Genomic DNA, 15964 nt, shown 5'->3' on the forward strand with positions numbered 1-15964 from the left:
CGGTGTGACCCTCGAGCCAACCCGACCGACCCCCACCTCGGTCTGCGCTCCGACCGATCGGACCCCCCCTCCGGTCTGCGGTCCTCCGCGGCCGCCGACCGGACCCCCCCTGCGGTCGGTCGGTCTGCGCTGGGCGCTCAAACCGCGAACTCGGCCTGTTCACTACAAGATGACGCTCATATAAAACAATACGAGATAAGGGGCTGTAATCGACCTTGACCTCGCCGTCGAACGCGGCCTTGAGCGCGGCGATGGTGGCTTCGGTGGCGGCGGTGCCGTTGACCTCGGAGATCATGAAGTCGTCAACGATGGTGATCATGCGAGCCTCGCTGTGCTCACCGTGGTAGGAGAACATGGCGGGGACGCCCGGGCACGGCATCCAACCGAGGCTCTTGATGGTCTCGTTGAAGGTGCATTCCCACTCGTAGCCGGCGCTTTCCTCACCCCAGAGCGGCGTCGAGAGCTCGATGCAGAGCTGTGTGCCGTCCTCGTCGGTCATGGGCAGCGTGGACGGGATGCTCATGTAGCCGACGGGGCCTGGCGCTTGGCCTTGATGTAGGCGTTACCGACGTCTCCCTTGGTCAGATTGGCGTCGATGGCGGCGGCGTGGCCGAGGAACAGCTTGGTGGTCATGTCGTCGACGACGGTCGAGGTGGCGGGGACTTGGCTGGCGGGTAAGCCGGCGCGCTCGCGCTGGACCTTGGCGAAACCTCCGTCGGCGCTGTGCCGAGACTTGTAGGGGTCGTGCTTGTCAAGGCGTCCGGTCGCCTGGTCCACCTTGATCTTGCGCGCAGTGACGCAGCGCTGGACTGGCACGCCCTTGGCGGCGGGGACGGTGACGGGCACGAGGCAGTTGCCGGGCCCACGAAGGATGCAGTCGAGCCCCTTCTCATCGGCAGCCAACCAGTGCTCGCGCTCCGGCGAGTTGAGCAACTCCTTCTTGTTGGCGGGGACGCGATAGACGCACTTGCCGATGGGCGTGGAGACATCGAGGAGGCGCTGCGTCGCTTTGAGGCACTCGGCGGTGACGACGGCGCCGGCGGCGTTGCGGAGGCTCGCGCGCCGCGCGTCGAGAAGCTCGGCAGACGCGCACTCGAAGGGGGTGGCGTCCTCGCCGAGGACGGCGAAAAGCGTGGCGTTGTAGACGTCGACGTGCGCCTCGCTGGGCGTGCGCTCGAGCGCCTCCTCGACGGCGGCAGCGGCGAGGGCGGTGGCGTGGCGGCGGCGTGCCTGGGCCCGGGTCGTGGGGCCGCTCCGCCACGGCGCGGGCGGCTGCCTCGGCCTCAACCATCTGGCGGCAATTCCACCCTCGTGGAAGAGATGCTCCGTGACCGCATCCTGCCGTCCGGACATCCGAGCCCAACACCCTCCGCCCAGCCCGGCCCAGGGGTCGCCGTCCGAGGCACCAGCCGCGACACCATCCGCCGGTGCCGCCGAGGCCGGTGCACTCAGCCCCAGCGGGCAGGCGCTTGCCGCCGCTACCATGCGCAAGCGGAGCGGTAGCGCCTGAGCTCCCGGGCGGCTGCGCCGGCCGCGCGGGCTGTGGGCGCAGCGCGTGGGGCCGGGAGCGGCCTGCTCCGTGCTCATGTATCCAGCGTCTCTAGACGATTACAAAAGGATCGGACCTCACGCACATTTTGACAGGGACGTCGGAAATCGGACACATCCACTGGGACGAGTCAATTCATTCACTAGAATGACTAGAAAGGGCACCCATGGGGGGGGTGATCGCAGGGGACTCCTGCGTCCTGGGTCCTGGCTCACCTGCGCTCGCTCTCCACAACCCAGTACGATCAACGTGTTCTTGCCTGAGAATTACTCGAGTAAACGCATGTACTATTAAACATCGAAACTAACAAAGGTCTCTCTGCAGTGTGTCAGACCCGCGCTCTCTGTACAAGGCGCCGTTGACCTGCTCTATCTCTCAGCGAGCCGTGCACCCCACTCTCGTCGTAGACTAGCAGACCATCACTCCACCCATTAGCTATATACCACCCATGGTGCCGCAGTGGCCTTCATCCATGCCATGCGCGTACTGCGGCTGCCCCGGCCCGACTATGCGGCAGCTGCGGGAGCCTCTCATGCCCTGTCCTTCTTCCAGGCATCTACACTCATGCCCCTGTGCCTGCGATCGTGATGCGCTCGTGCTGCGTGCTGCGCCCAAGGCCCCTCCCCCACGACCACCCCACCCCCATGCCCCGATTCGGTGCCCCCGGCCCTCGCCGCCTCTCTTCCTCTCGCGGCCGCCGCCTCCTCCCCCGCAACCTCCATGCCCCGCTCGAAGAACGCCTCCTTGGGCGTCCCCCCCCCCCCCCCCCCGCCTGCCCGCCTCCATGCCACCCACCCCTCTCCACCAGCCCTGCCCGCCTTCCCCTCTCCACCCCTCCTCCCCCTCCACCCTTCCCTCCTCCACCCTTCCCCACCCGCCCACACTCCGACCCGCCACCCTCCGACCACCCACCCTCCTCCTCGCTACTGCAGCGCCACACGCAAGTGCGGGTAGCGCAGCGGCAGCAGCTGGTCCCGCCGCAGCTGCAGCCCAAGCGTCGCGTCCGAGCCGTCGCCCCACCCATACGCGGCGCCGTCGTCCGCAGTGGCGAGCGAGTGCCCGACCCCCGCCGCCACCGACCGCACCCGCACCCCGCGCAGCGCGTGCACGCGGCGGGGCTCCACCTGAGGAGTGTGATTCATTCTTGTGATTGGCTAATGATTGCACCAGCGCGTGCAGGTGGCGGGGCTCCGACCTGATGATATTGTGATTCATTCTTGTGAGTGGCTAATGATTGCAGCGCGTGCAAACGGCGGGGCTCCGACCTGCGGCAGCTTGTCGCCGTGGCCCAGCTTGCCGTGCGAGCCCGACCCCCACGAGTACACCTGCGGAGACATGGGGAGATATGGGGAGATATGGGGAGATATGAGCCCGACCCCCACGAGTACACCTGCGGAGATATGGGGAGATATGGGGAGATATGGGAGATATGGGGAGATATGAGCCCGACCCCCACGAGTACACCTCTCCGCCGTCGGCGAGGGCGAGGGAGTGGTAGTAGCACGCCTGTGGCGAGCCGCGCACGCGTGTCTCGGCGCATGCATGTCTTTCCTTCACAGTACAGTACAACTGGGGAGTGGGAGGGGTTGGGGCGGGGGGGGGGGGGGGTCACTATTGCAAAACTAAGTGAATCAATTAGTCGCGCGCCGAGATGCCGACGGCGCGCACGCCCCGCAGAGCAGCGACGAGCTGCGGCTCGAGCTGGTCGCCTATTCTTTGTACGATGTTGTTCGATTCTATTATTGCGTTATTAGAGACGAGCTGCGGCTCGAGCTGGTCGCCGCTGACGCAGTTGCCGACGGTGCCCGCCGCGCCCCACGAGTGCACGGCGCCTGTAATCAGTCAGCCAATCAATCAATCAACACTGATTGGTGAGTTAATTGCCCGCCGCGCCCCACGAGTGCCCGCCGCCTGTCTCATCGAGACCGAGCGAGTGGTAGTCGCCGGCCGCGACCGCAGCCATCCGCAGCCAGCGCAGCGCACGCACGGGCGTCGGTACGAGCCGCGTCGCCTGTGCACAGAGTGATGGTACCAGAGACCTAGCCGAGATCTAGCCGAGATCTAGCCGAGATAGACGCCATGCACTAGTCAGCGAGGGAAGATGCACAGAGTGATGGTACTAGAGTGATTACTCCTGCTGTACTACTGCTGCACTAGTGAGCGAGGGAAGATGCACAGAGTGATGGTACTACTCACGTGGCCGGCTAGATCTCGGCTCGATCTCGGCTCGATCTCGCCTCATCGCCGTGGCCGAGCCGGCCGCTGGCGCCGTTGCCCCACGAGTAGACTTGGCCGGCCTAGAAGGTTCGTAGAAGGTTCGTAGAAGGCTCGTGGAAGCTGCCCCACACGAGTAGACTTGGCCGACCGAGGTGAGGGCGAGGGAATGGTGGTCCGAGAGGGCGACCTGTTCACAGCAGCCGCCCGCCGTGAAGAGGGCGGGAAGGGGAGGGGCGGAGGGCCAGGGCGGTCCGAGACAGCGACCGAAGCGACGGGGGAGCCAGTCAGGCTCTCGATCCGCCGCGGCGACTGAATCGAGAATGCATGGACCAGTAAGAACAATCGACAACAACCGCTTCACACCTAAGCTCTCGGTGCGGCGCGGCGCCTCCTCCGCCGCCTCGCTGCCGTGGCCGAGTGCGCCGAAGAGCCCGCCGCCCCACGAGTACACGGCCCCCGTCTGGGCAACCGCCAGCGAGTGCAGGTTCCCCGCCGACATGGCAACCACAACCTGCGCACAATAGCAATAAATGATACCACCAATAAGAATAATACCGCCGACATGGCAGCCACAACCTGCGCACAATAATAACTAATAAGAATAACGATAAGAATAATGCCGCCGACATGGCAGCCACAACCTCGTGCGCCAGCGCCTCGACGCGGCGCGGCTCCACCACGTCAGTGCCTCCGCCGTGGCCGTGCCGCCCGCCCGCCGCGCTGCCCCACGAAAAGAGAGCGCCGCCCTCCACCAGGCAGAGCGAGTGGCAAGCGCCGGCGGCCACGGCGCTTACCCGCACGCCCGCCAGCCCGCGCACCGGCACGGGCACCTACACGCCACCCATCGTCGACTTCTCAGTGGCTGGTGCCACGCGAACTGCTAGTCCTCGCGCTGCGGCTCTCGGGCACCGCGGCGATGGGGACGGATCCGACCAAGCCACCGTGGCCGAGGAGGCCGCGCACGCGGGAGCCGTCGGGAGAGAGTTCGGTGCCGCAGGAGAAGAGCTGCCCCTCCTCGCCCACGAAGAGCGAATGCGACGACCCCGCCGCCGCCACGCGCCGCGCCGCCACGGCCAGCCTCTCGAGCCGCAGCAGCCGCTGCACCCAGGCGCCGTCAACCTCGGGGAGGCTGGTTGGGGCGACGACGCCGCTCTTGTGGGAGCGGACGCGGATGGCGGCCTCGACGGGCGACATTGCCCGCCGCCCGTACGCCGCGCCGCCGCGTAGGTACCGGCACGTCCCCGCGATCCGCCCGAGGTCGGCCGTCGCGAGCCGCTTGAGGACGTGCACGACCAGCTCGGCGGGAAGGTCGAGGAGGCGCGGAGGCGGAGGCGGCTCGGAGTCGGAGAGCCAGAGCGGATCGACCGGCTCGCTCGAGCGCGGCCGCTTTGGCCGCTTGAGGCCGAGTGCCGGCCCGGAGAAGAGCCGGCGGAGCTCATCGACTAACGAGCGCGCGAGATCGGTGTCCTCTGTGGTGAAGCTGTCGAGCTCCTGCTGGCACCGGGCGACGGCGACGCGAAGCTGCTGAAGCGATTCGGGAGGGACCTCCATGGGGGTGGATGCGGCCGGTGAGAGCCAAGGTGCACAGTGGGGGCCGCGCTGATGGCGCTGACCGATGATTAGCGGGACTGACTAATCTTCGTGTACCGTTCTTTAAAAGAAAAATGTACAATATTGCCTGGGGGACTGGTGCGGCGGCCCCGTCGAGCCGGTCGACGGCTCATGGCATGTTGCATGGAGACTCCTGAATTCGGCAAACCCGGAGCAGCTGCACACTACGATACCTACGTTTGCCGGCGGCCGCTACAAGAGGGAGGATGTGGAGGTGGTCCGCATCAGTGGGCCACGCCCGTCGCCCCGCCCTGACCCTAGTACCGCTGGCAGCTCGAGCGCGCACGCGAGCCTGGCGCCGGGCAGCGTGGACCACGAGGACGAGGCGATGCCGAGCGAGCAAGCGGGCGCGGCGTCCGCGCATGTGCCGAGCGACGCCGCCCCCGTAGGGCCACCCGACCCCATCGCCCAGACGCCCGCCTACCCACCGCCGACGGGACCAGAGCACGGGAGGGAGTTTCGCTCCGACGAGGACGGGGACGGCCCCACCGGGACCGAGGCCGAGGGTGTCGCCTACGCCGAAACCCTCGCCGAGGCCGAGGGTGTCGCCTACGCCGAAACCCTCGCCGAAGCCAAGCGCGCCGCCGACGAGCGACTCCGCGCCGCTCTCGCTGCGTGCCCGCTATCGGGAAAGGTGATGAGGAGGGGCGAACACGTCGAGTACCTCACCACACGGGTGTCCCCCCCGGAACGCGCCAGGGCCGGGTGGGCCGATGACCCGCCGCCATCGGCCTATCGACGGGCGGCTGGAGCGGTCATCCTCGTCCGCAACCCACCGGACCACGCGGCCGCTCCCACAGGCGGCGAGGCCGGCTCCAGCAGCGATCACGCCGAGGCGGAGGACGGCGCGGAGCTCGACGGCGGGGTGGAGCCGTGGGCCATCGCCGAGATGGAGGAGCGGGAGGCGGCGCAGGCGCGACACGGGCAGCAGCAGGCCAGCGGGCGTCGCCGAAACGCGGGGCGCCGGCGGCGCAACACGCAAGACGACGGGGCCTTCTTGCGAGACCTCATGGCAGGCGCGCCCGAGCCGCCCGAAGGGCAGCACGACGCCACGCCGTTCGCCTCCCTCGACGCGTTCCCGAGCTCCGACGAGAGCAGCGACGACGGTGACGTGGCGTACGACGAGGCCGGCGGGCGCATGCAGCACGCACCCCGACGCAGGCAGCGCACCGCCACTGCGGAAGCCGGCGCGTTCCTCAGCGCGCTCACGCCACCGCCGCCCCCAGCACAGCCGACGGCGCGACCGCCGCCGCCGCCCGCCACGGCCGTGGCTGGCGCGTTCCTGAACGCGCTCCCACCGCCGCCGCCCCCAGTGCAGCCGTCGGTGCAACTGCCGCCGCCGCCCCGACCACTGCCGCCACCGATGCCAGCCTTCTCGCCGCCCCCGGGGTGGGAGCCACCGCCGCCGCCGCGGACGTGGATGCCGCTGCCGCCGCCGCCCAGGCAGGAGATGCCCGAGCGAGGGTGGGCGTTGTCCATGCCGCCGCCGCCGCCTCCGCCACCGCCGTCGCCGCCAGCCCCGCACGGAGAGGACACCGATGACGTGGAGTCAGGCGTGAGGGCCCCCCTCGTAGCGAACGCGAGCCCGGCGAGGAGAGAGGCCATGAGCGCGTTCGCCGCCACCGGACTCGTCGCCGCCTGCCTCGCGGTCTCCGCCCTCGCCGCTGCCATTGGTGCGCGCCACGCCCACCGCGCCTGGACTTGGGCTGCAGCCGGGGCGGTGGTGGCGATAGCCGCAGCCGCCATAGCGCTAAGGCGACGGTGGCATCACCACACCTCGGGTGCGCCGGACCCACCGTCGCTACCGCCATCGCCGTCTGGCGGGGGGGGCGGAGCCCCCGAGCCGGGACGGGGAGTGGTACGACGCACATCGCCGAGGTTGCAGGAGTTGGCGCCCCGGCCGACGCGGGCAGAGTCGCCGCTGCCCGCAGCGCCCAAACGCAAGGCGCCGCGGAGCAAGTTGGCCCCTCCGGCGGCCGGCGTCGCGGCGAGGGGCGCACCACCAGTCTCGCCGAGGAAGTGCCCTGCCTGCGACGAGATGATCACGCCCGGATGGTGCTGCAGCGCGCGCCCGCGGTACCAGTCGCGTGAGAGGGATTACCAAAAGTGGTCGTGTTAACATCACAACAACAGCATAAATTCAAAAACAAAATGCTGACAGAGTGCACGGGCGCGCAGCCGAGCTCTCATTCTTCTTGGACTTCTCGTCACACAAACACCAATCTGCGTTTTCTTCTTTTTGACAGATATAAGATATACCGTAGGGCCGCATCCTGTGTTAGGGGAGAATGTTAGGTAAAGAAAGAAAGAAAGAAAAGTAGGTAGGAAGGCGCGTAAGTTTTCTTCTTTCTGTAACGATCGGCTTGACGCCGGCGGCCCGGGGCGGGGGCGCCAGTCCAGCACAAACCGAAGTCCGCGTCAGCATGAACCTCTCCAACGTCTTCTCGGACGGGATGGTGCTGCAGCGCGCGCCCGCGGTCCCCATCGTTTGGGGCTTTGCGTCGCCCGGGATCCGCGTGGAGACGACCTTCGGCGCCCACAGCCTCTCCGCGCTGACGGACCACAGCGGCGTCTGGCGGCAGCCGCTTCCGCCGACCGAGGCGTCCGACCGCGGGCAGACGCTCCTCTTCCGCAGCTCCGAGGGCGGTGCGGCGCTGCGCGACGTCCTCTTCGGCGAGGTCTACCTATGCAGCGGCCAGTCCAACATGGAGTACACGCCTCGCTCGATGGCGGGCATGAACAACGCGAGCGCGGAGATCGCCGCCGCCGACTCGCCGGCGTACCGAAGCGTGCGCCTCTTCACGGTCGGCAAAGGCACGACTAGCAAGACCCCGCTCCGCGCGCTCGGTTCTCTTAACCGCGGACCGACAGCCTGTTCATTCAAGCTAATAATTCGGCATGCGATTAATGCTTAATAGGCTCCCTCTACCACAACTGGACGGCCGCCTCCTCCGCGCTGGTCGGCGGCCTCGCCTGGAAGGAGCTTCCCGGCCGTCCGTTGGCTTATCACTAGTTCTCAAGTGGTAATTAATTAACTTTCCATGATTCAGGAGTTCTCGGCCGTCTGCTGGCTGTTTGGTAAGGAGCTGAGCAACGAGCTCAAGGTGCGAGATCGGCACATCTCGTGCAAGAGAAGCGGTCTCGGGCAGTCTCGAGTGGTCTCGGACGATCTCGGGCGATCTCGGGCGATCTCGGACGCTCTCGGACGATGTTCGGCTGGCTTCGGCTCGTCCGCTACAGCAGTCCTCTCCCCGCAGGCGCCGGTCGGGCTCATCTCTCCATATCTCAAGCTATCTCCCCATATCTCCCCGCAGGTGCCGGTCGGGCTCATCTCCTCCAGCTGGGGAGGGACGCAGATCCAGGTCTGGATGCCGGAGGCGGCAAACGAGGCGTGCCACCAAGGCAGCTGGAGCGGTACCACGCGATGACGACTCAAGCAGTTGCTCATTGCCGCCCAGCCTTAAACATAGGCAGCTGGAGCGGCGACCGTTACAACGCGATGATCGCGCCGTTTGCGGTTGGCCGCATGGCCCCTCGCCTCGGGATCGCAAATCAACATGTGTCTACCTGGCTCGGGCTCTGTCTAGGTTGGCCCCATGGCCCTCTCCGGCGCGATCTGGTACCAAGGCGAGTCTAACAACGGGTGCGGACGCTGCTGCCCGTGCGCCAGTATCGGGGCTGGTCCTGGACAGACTACTTGCGGAGTGATTCATTCGTAGGCAAGGCCGCTACTACTCGTGCGCCTTCCCGGCGATGATCAGCGCCTGGCGCGCCGCCTTCCACCCGCCGGCTGCGGTCAACCGTTCATCATGCCACTTAGATCACTTCATCAGGCGCGCCGCCTTCCACTCGCCCGCCCTCTGGTTCGGGTTCGTGCAGATCGCGGGATACCGCTACGGAGGCGCGCCGCACGCAGCCCGGCCTGCCGACTAACAATTCGTTACTTTTTAATTATGGCCCACATTAGTTGCTCAGGCGCGTCTCGCCCGGACCCGTCTGCGGACCTGCGCCAAGCGCAGCTGGCCGCTCTCTCGCTGCCGAACGTCGGCGTCTCGACTGCGATCGACACGGGCGGCCGGACCAGCACCCACCCGCCTTTCAAGATTCTTTGCAATTCACAGTGAACTCTAACTAATAGGCGACTGGAACGGCACCCCCTCGCCCGCCCGCCCGCTTGACTGAGGTAGCGCTGCGAACGACGTCTCTTCACGGTTGCGCGGTGTGAACAGGCATCCACCCGCCAGACAAGCAGACGCCCGCGCGCCGGCTCGCGGCCGCCGCCCTCGACATGCGCTATGGCCGCCGCCAGTTTGAGGCGCAGCACCGGCCTCCGCTCCCTGCCGGCCTAGCGTCGCAGCACCGCGAGCGGCGTCTCTTCACACTCGCAGCTGTGAACAGGCCGCCCCTCTACTCCGGGCAGCGCCTGCTCCGGCGGCCTCTGCTGCCGACTCTACTGCCGGCGGCGGCGGCGCCGGAGGAGGGGTCGCTTGTGGGCGGAGGCTTCATTAGTTGTGAACCTATTTAATCACCGATGATAGGCGCTTGGTGGGGGCTCGTCTTGGGGCGAGTCCGGGGGCGGAGACGACGCATGCAGCGGCAAGCGCTGCGACGTCGAGGCGCGTGCCGGCCTTGTGGCGAGTGGTTCGTTGCGATGGAGAGGTGATGGAGAGGTGACGGAGAGTCAGCCCACAAGAGTAGGCGTGCCCGTGCGGCTGCGAGTGCGGCACACCCGCAGACCCGGGTGTGTGCTACGCTCCCCGAGATAGCCGAGATACCTTTATACCCACAGACCCAAGCGCGAGATATAGCCGAGATACGTTTATACCCCCAGACCCGGGTGTGTGCTACGGCCCCGAGAGATAGCCGAGATGTAGCCGCGAGTTCGCCGAGAGACACAGATATCGGGCGTGCGCCACGCCCCCTCTCCCGCCGACACTCAGCCTTCGTTCGACCGTTGTTGAGCCGCACACACGCGTCGCCCATCAGCCCCTCTGTAAACCGAGATATAGCCGAGATACAGAGATGTGTAGCCGAGATACGTAGCAGCTAACAGTTATCAAGCTGCCCACGGCCGACCCACAAAGGCGTGTGCTATGTCCCCGCCGCGCCGCCGCCCACCGGCTGGTGCGGCGGCACGGCGGAGGGCGAGGCGGGCGGCGGCGCTGCGGCGGGCGGCGGCGGAGCGGCGGGGCGAGGCGGCGGCGTTGCGACGGTGGCCGTCCGTCTCTCGTTGCCGGCAACGACCGAGGTGCCGCCTTGGGCCACCGCGTCCTCCACCCTCGGCCATCCAGGCAGCGTGCCGCGCAACGCGCCTCTGTCCCCGCTCCTTCTTGACCGAGATAGCGTTTCTTCTTCTTCTTCTTCTTCTAGGCAGCGTGCCGCGCAACGCGTGCCCCGTCGCGAGCATGCCTCCGTTCCACAACCCGCAAGACTGCGGCTGGCCGCGGCTCTACGCAGAGGCGCGAGGCGGCCAATGACCTCGTTCCGATCTCGGCCAATCTCGAGTGATCTCGTGCAGGCGCCCAACGGGTCCGCGGTTGTCTTCAACGCCACCGCCGACTTGGCAGGCCTGACAGCCCCCCCACCCACCCACCCACCCACCCACACCACACCACACACACACCTCACCCACGCGCACCGGGCCGTGCACTTTTAATGCCGCGGGGCTCCTGTCGTCTAGACGTGGAGACGCGAGATAGCTCGGCGAGTGGAGAAGAGTACCTTACCTTACCTTACCTTACCTTACCTCACCTTACCTTACCTTACCCGACAGACGGCGGGCAGACGATCCTCCTCCGCGCGTCCGTCCCGCCCGGCCTCCAGGTCGTCGCCTCGTCCTACGGCCGCGGCTCGTGGCCGAGGACGGTCTTCTTCTCCGCCGGCGGCGTGCCGGTGCTGCCGTGGTATGCCACGCTCAACGAGACCCGCCCCTGGGTGCTGCCCGCCTCGGTCGCCGACGACCCGGCGGCGCACGTCGAGCTGCCCGACGGGGCGGAGGGGGAGCGGGTGCAGTGAGGGGAGAGGTCGGGGCAGGCGCCCCGCAGGCCCTCGCGACCTATGCCTGTTGTTCTGGGGGGTCGGGGTCGGTGTGGACTGGCTAGGGTCGCCTCGCTGTCGAATAAATAAATAGAGCAGACAACCCCTGGTGGGATTAGGGCAGCAACCCGACGGGCAGACCCCGCCCTGCTCGGAGGGCGTGCACCACACAGCACACAGACTTATCTACGGCTCTACTCTAGGCACTGCACGGCTCCTCGAGATTTCTAATTAATGGGGAGTTGGGACGTGTGTGTGCGTGCGTGCATGCGTGCGTGCGTGTGTGTGTGTGTGTGTGTGTGTGAGTGTGAAGTGTGTGTGTGTTGTGTGTGTGTGTGTGTGTGTGTGTGTGTGTGTGTGTGTGTGTGTGTGTGTGTGTGTGTGCGTGCGTGTGTGTGTGTGTGTGTGTGTGTGTGTGTGTGTGTGTGTGTGTGTGTGTGTGTGTGTGTGTGTGTGTGTGTGTGTGTGTGTGTGTGTGTGTGTGTGTGTGTGTGTGTGTGTGTTTGTGTGTTTGTGTGTTTGTGTGTGTGTATGTGTGTGTGCTCGCTCGCTCGCTCGCGCGCGCCGCTTGCGCGATTGCGCGCGCTGCGCGAGCCGCCCTGCCCGCTGCGCTACCAGGGTTGCGCTGCGGGAAGGGCTCGGCGGCCGTTCCTAGAACTCCTCGTCGCTCCCCTCGTAGAGCGAGGGCTCGTTGGACTCGAGGCGTGGGCCGCCGTCGTAGGGGGAGCGGGCGGCTCCGCGAGCGACGCGGTCGAACGCGGCGACAACCAAGTGGTGTACCTGTGTTAGTGCCAGTGCGCGCCAGTCCCGTGCCCAGTGTTGTGCGAGGGAGTTTGTTTGTAAAATTCTTTTTCTAGCTACAATAATAAGCTTACGCGGGCCGAGTACCTCGATGAGGTGACTTGGACCACCAAGAGCTGGCTGGGGCTGCAGAAGCAGCGCATCTCAGTCGTTCTTCACACGGCCATCGCAGAGCAGGTCGTGAATGAGCTTGCCTGTGGCGGGGGTGGGCGGGTGCACGGAGCTAAGGGCCTCGCCACCCTCGCAGGAGTCGCTTAGGCGGCTCCCGTGGTGTACCTGTGTTAGTGCCAGTGCGCGCCAGTCCCGTGCCCAGTGTTGTGCGAGGGAGTTTGTTTGTAAAATTCTGGCGGGCTATCCCGCTTGCGGGATGGCTTAGCGGGTTCGAGCCGTCACACATTGGCTGCCGGGGTGTGCCGAGGGGGGGCTGGGTGGGCGGTAAGCCGTCATTGCCCGGCGCTGCTTGCAGCGCTCTGGGTGGTAGTGGCGGCGCTCCAAGAGTGGTGCTCTTGGGAAGAGGTTCCTCCTTTCCGCTCCCCCCCCCGCAAGGCGCGAGACACACACATTCTTTTTCTAGCTACAGAATAAGCTGACGCGGGCCCAGTACCTCGATGAGGTGACTTGGACCACCAAGAGCTGGCTGGGGCTGCAGAAGCAGCGCATCTCAGTCGTTCTTCACTTCACACGGCCATCGCAGAGCAGGTCTCTTTGTTTGCAGGTCGTGAATGAGCTTGCCTGTGGCGGGGGTGGGCGGGTGCACGGAGCTAAGGGCCTCGCCACCCTCGCAGGAGTCGCTTAGGCGGCTCCCGTGGTGTACCTGTGTTAGTGCCAGTGCGCGCCAGTCCCGTGCCCAGTGTTGTGCGAGGGAGTTTTGTTGTAAAATTCTCAATAACAAGTGCCAGTGCGCGCCAGTCCCGTGCCCAGTGTTGTGAGAGAGAGAATTCTTGATACGAAACCACGACGACACACACCAGTCGACTCGCATCGGTTGCCTCCATGAACGGCGGAGCTATTCTCGCGTCCACACCACACCTGGCTCCAACGTGGACACGCCCATAGCTGGGGACACTACTAGGTCACGCATGGCATCAGAAGTTTTATCTCTGGGCCCCGAAAGGCATCTCTAGCAGCGTCGTTACGCATGCGCCCTCCCCTCCTGGGCGCATACGCCTCACGTCTCGACAGAGCATAAGCCCTTGGTGTGCCACGAGACGAGTTTTTCGCCATCGCCGCGAGCAGCAAGCCGCCCGCCGCAAACAGCCGGAGGCATCGCCGCAGCACTGTCTGCGCTGCGCTCCCGCACCCGTCGACGAAGCTCCCCCCGCGGAAGACCGCGCGTAGCGACGCCTTGTCGTTCGAGATGAGCGCGCTTGAAGCCCGCCCACCTACTGCCCCTGAGAGTTGGTTACCGAGTGGGATCAGCTCCCCCCCTTGGGATCGAAGCTTCCACGACCTCGCACCCAACACCACAGGCGGGATCAGAGAGAGACTCCGCACCGGACACCGCCCGGGCACAGACCCCCTACCCGTCGGACAATGCCTGGACCCCTCACAGAGCGGCCCACACACAGATCACGCATCGGCAGATTTCACGCCTGGATCAGGCGTAGACAGCACACACTGGTCACAGTTCAAGCCTCTTTGTCGCCGCAGCGCACTCCATGCCCTCCGCCTTCCTCCGTCTGACATATCTGGCAATAGCAACCAGTTCATCCGTTTTTACCACATTCCTGCCCCATATCGTTTGTCTGTACCGTCCCTGTAACGTCCCAGTCTCCCCCATGAACTTCGCTGGACTGTCCTTGAACTGCCCATATTCCTGTTCGAACCTGATCCCTCTAGCCTTCCTCCTATCCTCCTCACTCATCTGTGCACTCCACCTTTCCATAAGGTGACCGTCCCCTCTCCACCGTGCCCACCTGCTTATGCAACCCCAGTCGTAGACTCCATCCACCACCACTGACGCACCGGTGCCACTACCATTGTATTGAGAAGGACCTGCCTTCCCATCAACCATCTCCGCCTCGTCTCCACCATCTGGGGGTGAGGGTGGGGGCGACGCTCCTCTCCACTCCCATCTTGAGCTTCCACTCGGATTATTACTGATATATACGCCCGAAAGTCTACGTCCAACAGCAGAGGCCTCTGGCTGGCATAGTGGGTTGGTTGACCGCTCCACCACCAGCTGGCTCCTCGTTCGAACCCCGTTTGTTGCATCTGTCAATTCATCCCTCCACGCGCGCTCACGCCACGCCCCACGCCCCTCACTGCCCTCAGCCCGCAGCCCGCAGCCCGCAGCCCGCAGCCCGCAGCCCGCAGCCCGCTGCCCGCTGCCCGCTGCCCGCTGCCCGCTGCACTGCTCAAAGCCTTTTTGTATGTCCATCTCTCCATCCATAAACCATTGATGAATCTCCTTTGCCAACCCTCCTCGCCCCTTTGACTCCACCTCTCCTGCAGTCCTCGCTGAACTCCACTGGTATTTAGGCGCTGATTTTGTTGCCTGGTCCCCACGACCTGTCTCCACCCCATTGTTCGTGTTGTCCCCGGTAATTGGCTCATCCTCGATCGCCTCGTACACCCCGTTTGTGCCATCGGACCCTTCATCGGCCGGGCTCAAAGGAGGCGCTCCGAGAGAGACACCTGCCATCACTGTTTCGGCGAAAAAAAAGAATCTCTCTCTCTCTCTCTCTCTCTCTCTCTCTCTCCCAGTGTTGTGCGAGGGAGAATTTAAATTTCTTTTTCTCGCGATGTCCACCCCACAGCGCCGCTCGCGCCGCCTCGCCCTCGCCGCCGCCGCCGCCGCGCACTGCCCCCTCCTCGACCTCCCCACGGACCTCCTCGTGCGCGTCCTCTCTCGCTGCGACCCCGCCGACATCGCTCGCGTCGCGGCCGTCTCGCTGCTCTTCCACGCCTCGCTTGCGCTGGAGGGCATCCGCTTATGGGCGCAAGAGCGCGGCTTCGAGCTGCCGGCGCAGCCAGAGGACGAGAGCTGCGCCTTGCGGTGGCTGTGCTTTTCGGCGCTGCTGTGCAAGCACAACCCGCTGGCGTGGGCGGCGGCAGGCCAGTGGCACAGCCTCTTCATCGGCGGCGACGGGCGGCTCTCGTCATACGGCTCAACTGCGAATTGGCACAGCCTCGCCATCACCGCTGACGGAGCCGTGTGGAGCTGGGGCTATGGGGGCCGCGGCAGGCTGGGCCACGGCGACGAGGAGGACCAGCTGCTGCCGAAGCAGGTCCAGGCCTTTGCTGGTCAGCACGTCGTCGCTGTCTCGGCGGGAGCGGCTCACAGTCTTGCCCTCACCTCCGACGGCGCCGTCTGGAGCTGGGGCGTGGGAGCTTTTGGCCGGCTGGGCCACGGCGACGAGCAGAACCAGCTGCTGCCCAAGAAGGTCGAGGCCTTTGCTGGCCAACGCATCGTCGCTGTCTCGGCTGGAGGCGGGCACAGCCTCGCTCTCACCGCCGGTGGCGCCCTCTGGAGCTGGGGCAGTGGATTGTTTAGCAGGTTGGGCCACGGCGACGACCGGCAGGACCAGCTGCTGCCGAAGAAGATCGAGGCCTTGGCTGGCCAGCGCGTCGTCGCTCTCTCGGCCGGAGGCGGGCACAGCCTCGCTCTCACCGCCGGTGGCGCTGTCTGGAGCTGGGGCTTTGGAGTTTTTGGCAAGCTGGGCCACGGGGACGAGCAGACCCAGCTGCTGCCGAAGAAGGTCGAGGCCGTGGCTGGCCAGTGCGTCGTCGCCGTCGCGGCTGGAGGGG

General features: G+C 65.9%; 4 protein-coding genes across 4 annotated transcripts; 2 read left to right on the plus strand and 2 right to left on the minus strand.

The window, feature by feature from the left end:
* Positions 1–137: 137 nt before the first annotated feature.
* Positions 138–1485, minus strand: EMIHUDRAFT_214932 (hypothetical protein; the record flags this gene model as incomplete). The annotated part of the gene is made up of 4 exons (XM_005763485.1): positions 138–155; positions 215–537; positions 567–1162; positions 1289–1485. The coding sequence occupies 4 exons, from the start codon at positions 1483–1485 to the stop codon at positions 138–140; spliced, it is 1134 nt and encodes a 377-aa protein (XP_005763542.1).
* Positions 1486–2472: 987 nt separating this feature from the next.
* On the minus strand, positions 2473–5317 carry EMIHUDRAFT_452497 (hypothetical protein; the record flags this gene model as incomplete). The annotated part of the gene is made up of 9 exons (XM_005763486.1): positions 2473–2673; positions 2815–2874; positions 3014–3055; positions 3218–3381; positions 3476–3560; positions 4107–4277; positions 4408–4596; positions 4676–4780; positions 4871–5317. The coding sequence occupies 9 exons, from the start codon at positions 5315–5317 to the stop codon at positions 2473–2475; spliced, it is 1464 nt and encodes a 487-aa protein (XP_005763543.1).
* A 113-nt stretch (positions 5318–5430) lies between these two features.
* EMIHUDRAFT_214934 (hypothetical protein) lies at positions 5431–7125 on the plus strand (the record flags this gene model as incomplete). Its single annotated transcript, XM_005763487.1, has 4 exons — positions 5431–5477; positions 5639–6483; positions 6931–7025; positions 7111–7125. 4 exons carry the CDS (start codon positions 5431–5433, stop codon positions 7123–7125), a joined length of 1002 nt encoding a protein of 333 aa, XP_005763544.1.
* Positions 7126–7736: 611 nt separating this feature from the next.
* On the plus strand, positions 7737–11514 carry EMIHUDRAFT_437682 (hypothetical protein). Its single transcript, XM_005763488.1, has 17 exons — positions 7737–8224; positions 8296–8357; positions 8428–8481; positions 8692–8779; positions 8848–8894; positions 8965–9020; positions 9097–9144; positions 9211–9278; positions 9353–9459; positions 9606–9703; positions 9776–9845; positions 9916–10047; positions 10076–10118; positions 10462–10668; positions 10748–10836; positions 10896–10944; positions 11151–11514. Exons 1-17 carry the CDS (start codon positions 7801–7803, stop codon positions 11390–11392), a joined length of 1884 nt encoding a protein of 627 aa, XP_005763545.1. The 5' UTR covers positions 7737–7800; the 3' UTR covers positions 11393–11514.
* Positions 11515–15964: the final 4450 nt, after the last annotated feature.

The sequence above is a fragment of the Emiliania huxleyi genome, assembly GCF_000372725.1.
Source record: "Emiliania huxleyi CCMP1516 unplaced genomic scaffold EMIHUscaffold_63, whole genome shotgun sequence".
Lineage (NCBI taxonomy): Eukaryota > Haptophyta > Isochrysidales > Noelaerhabdaceae > Emiliania > Emiliania huxleyi.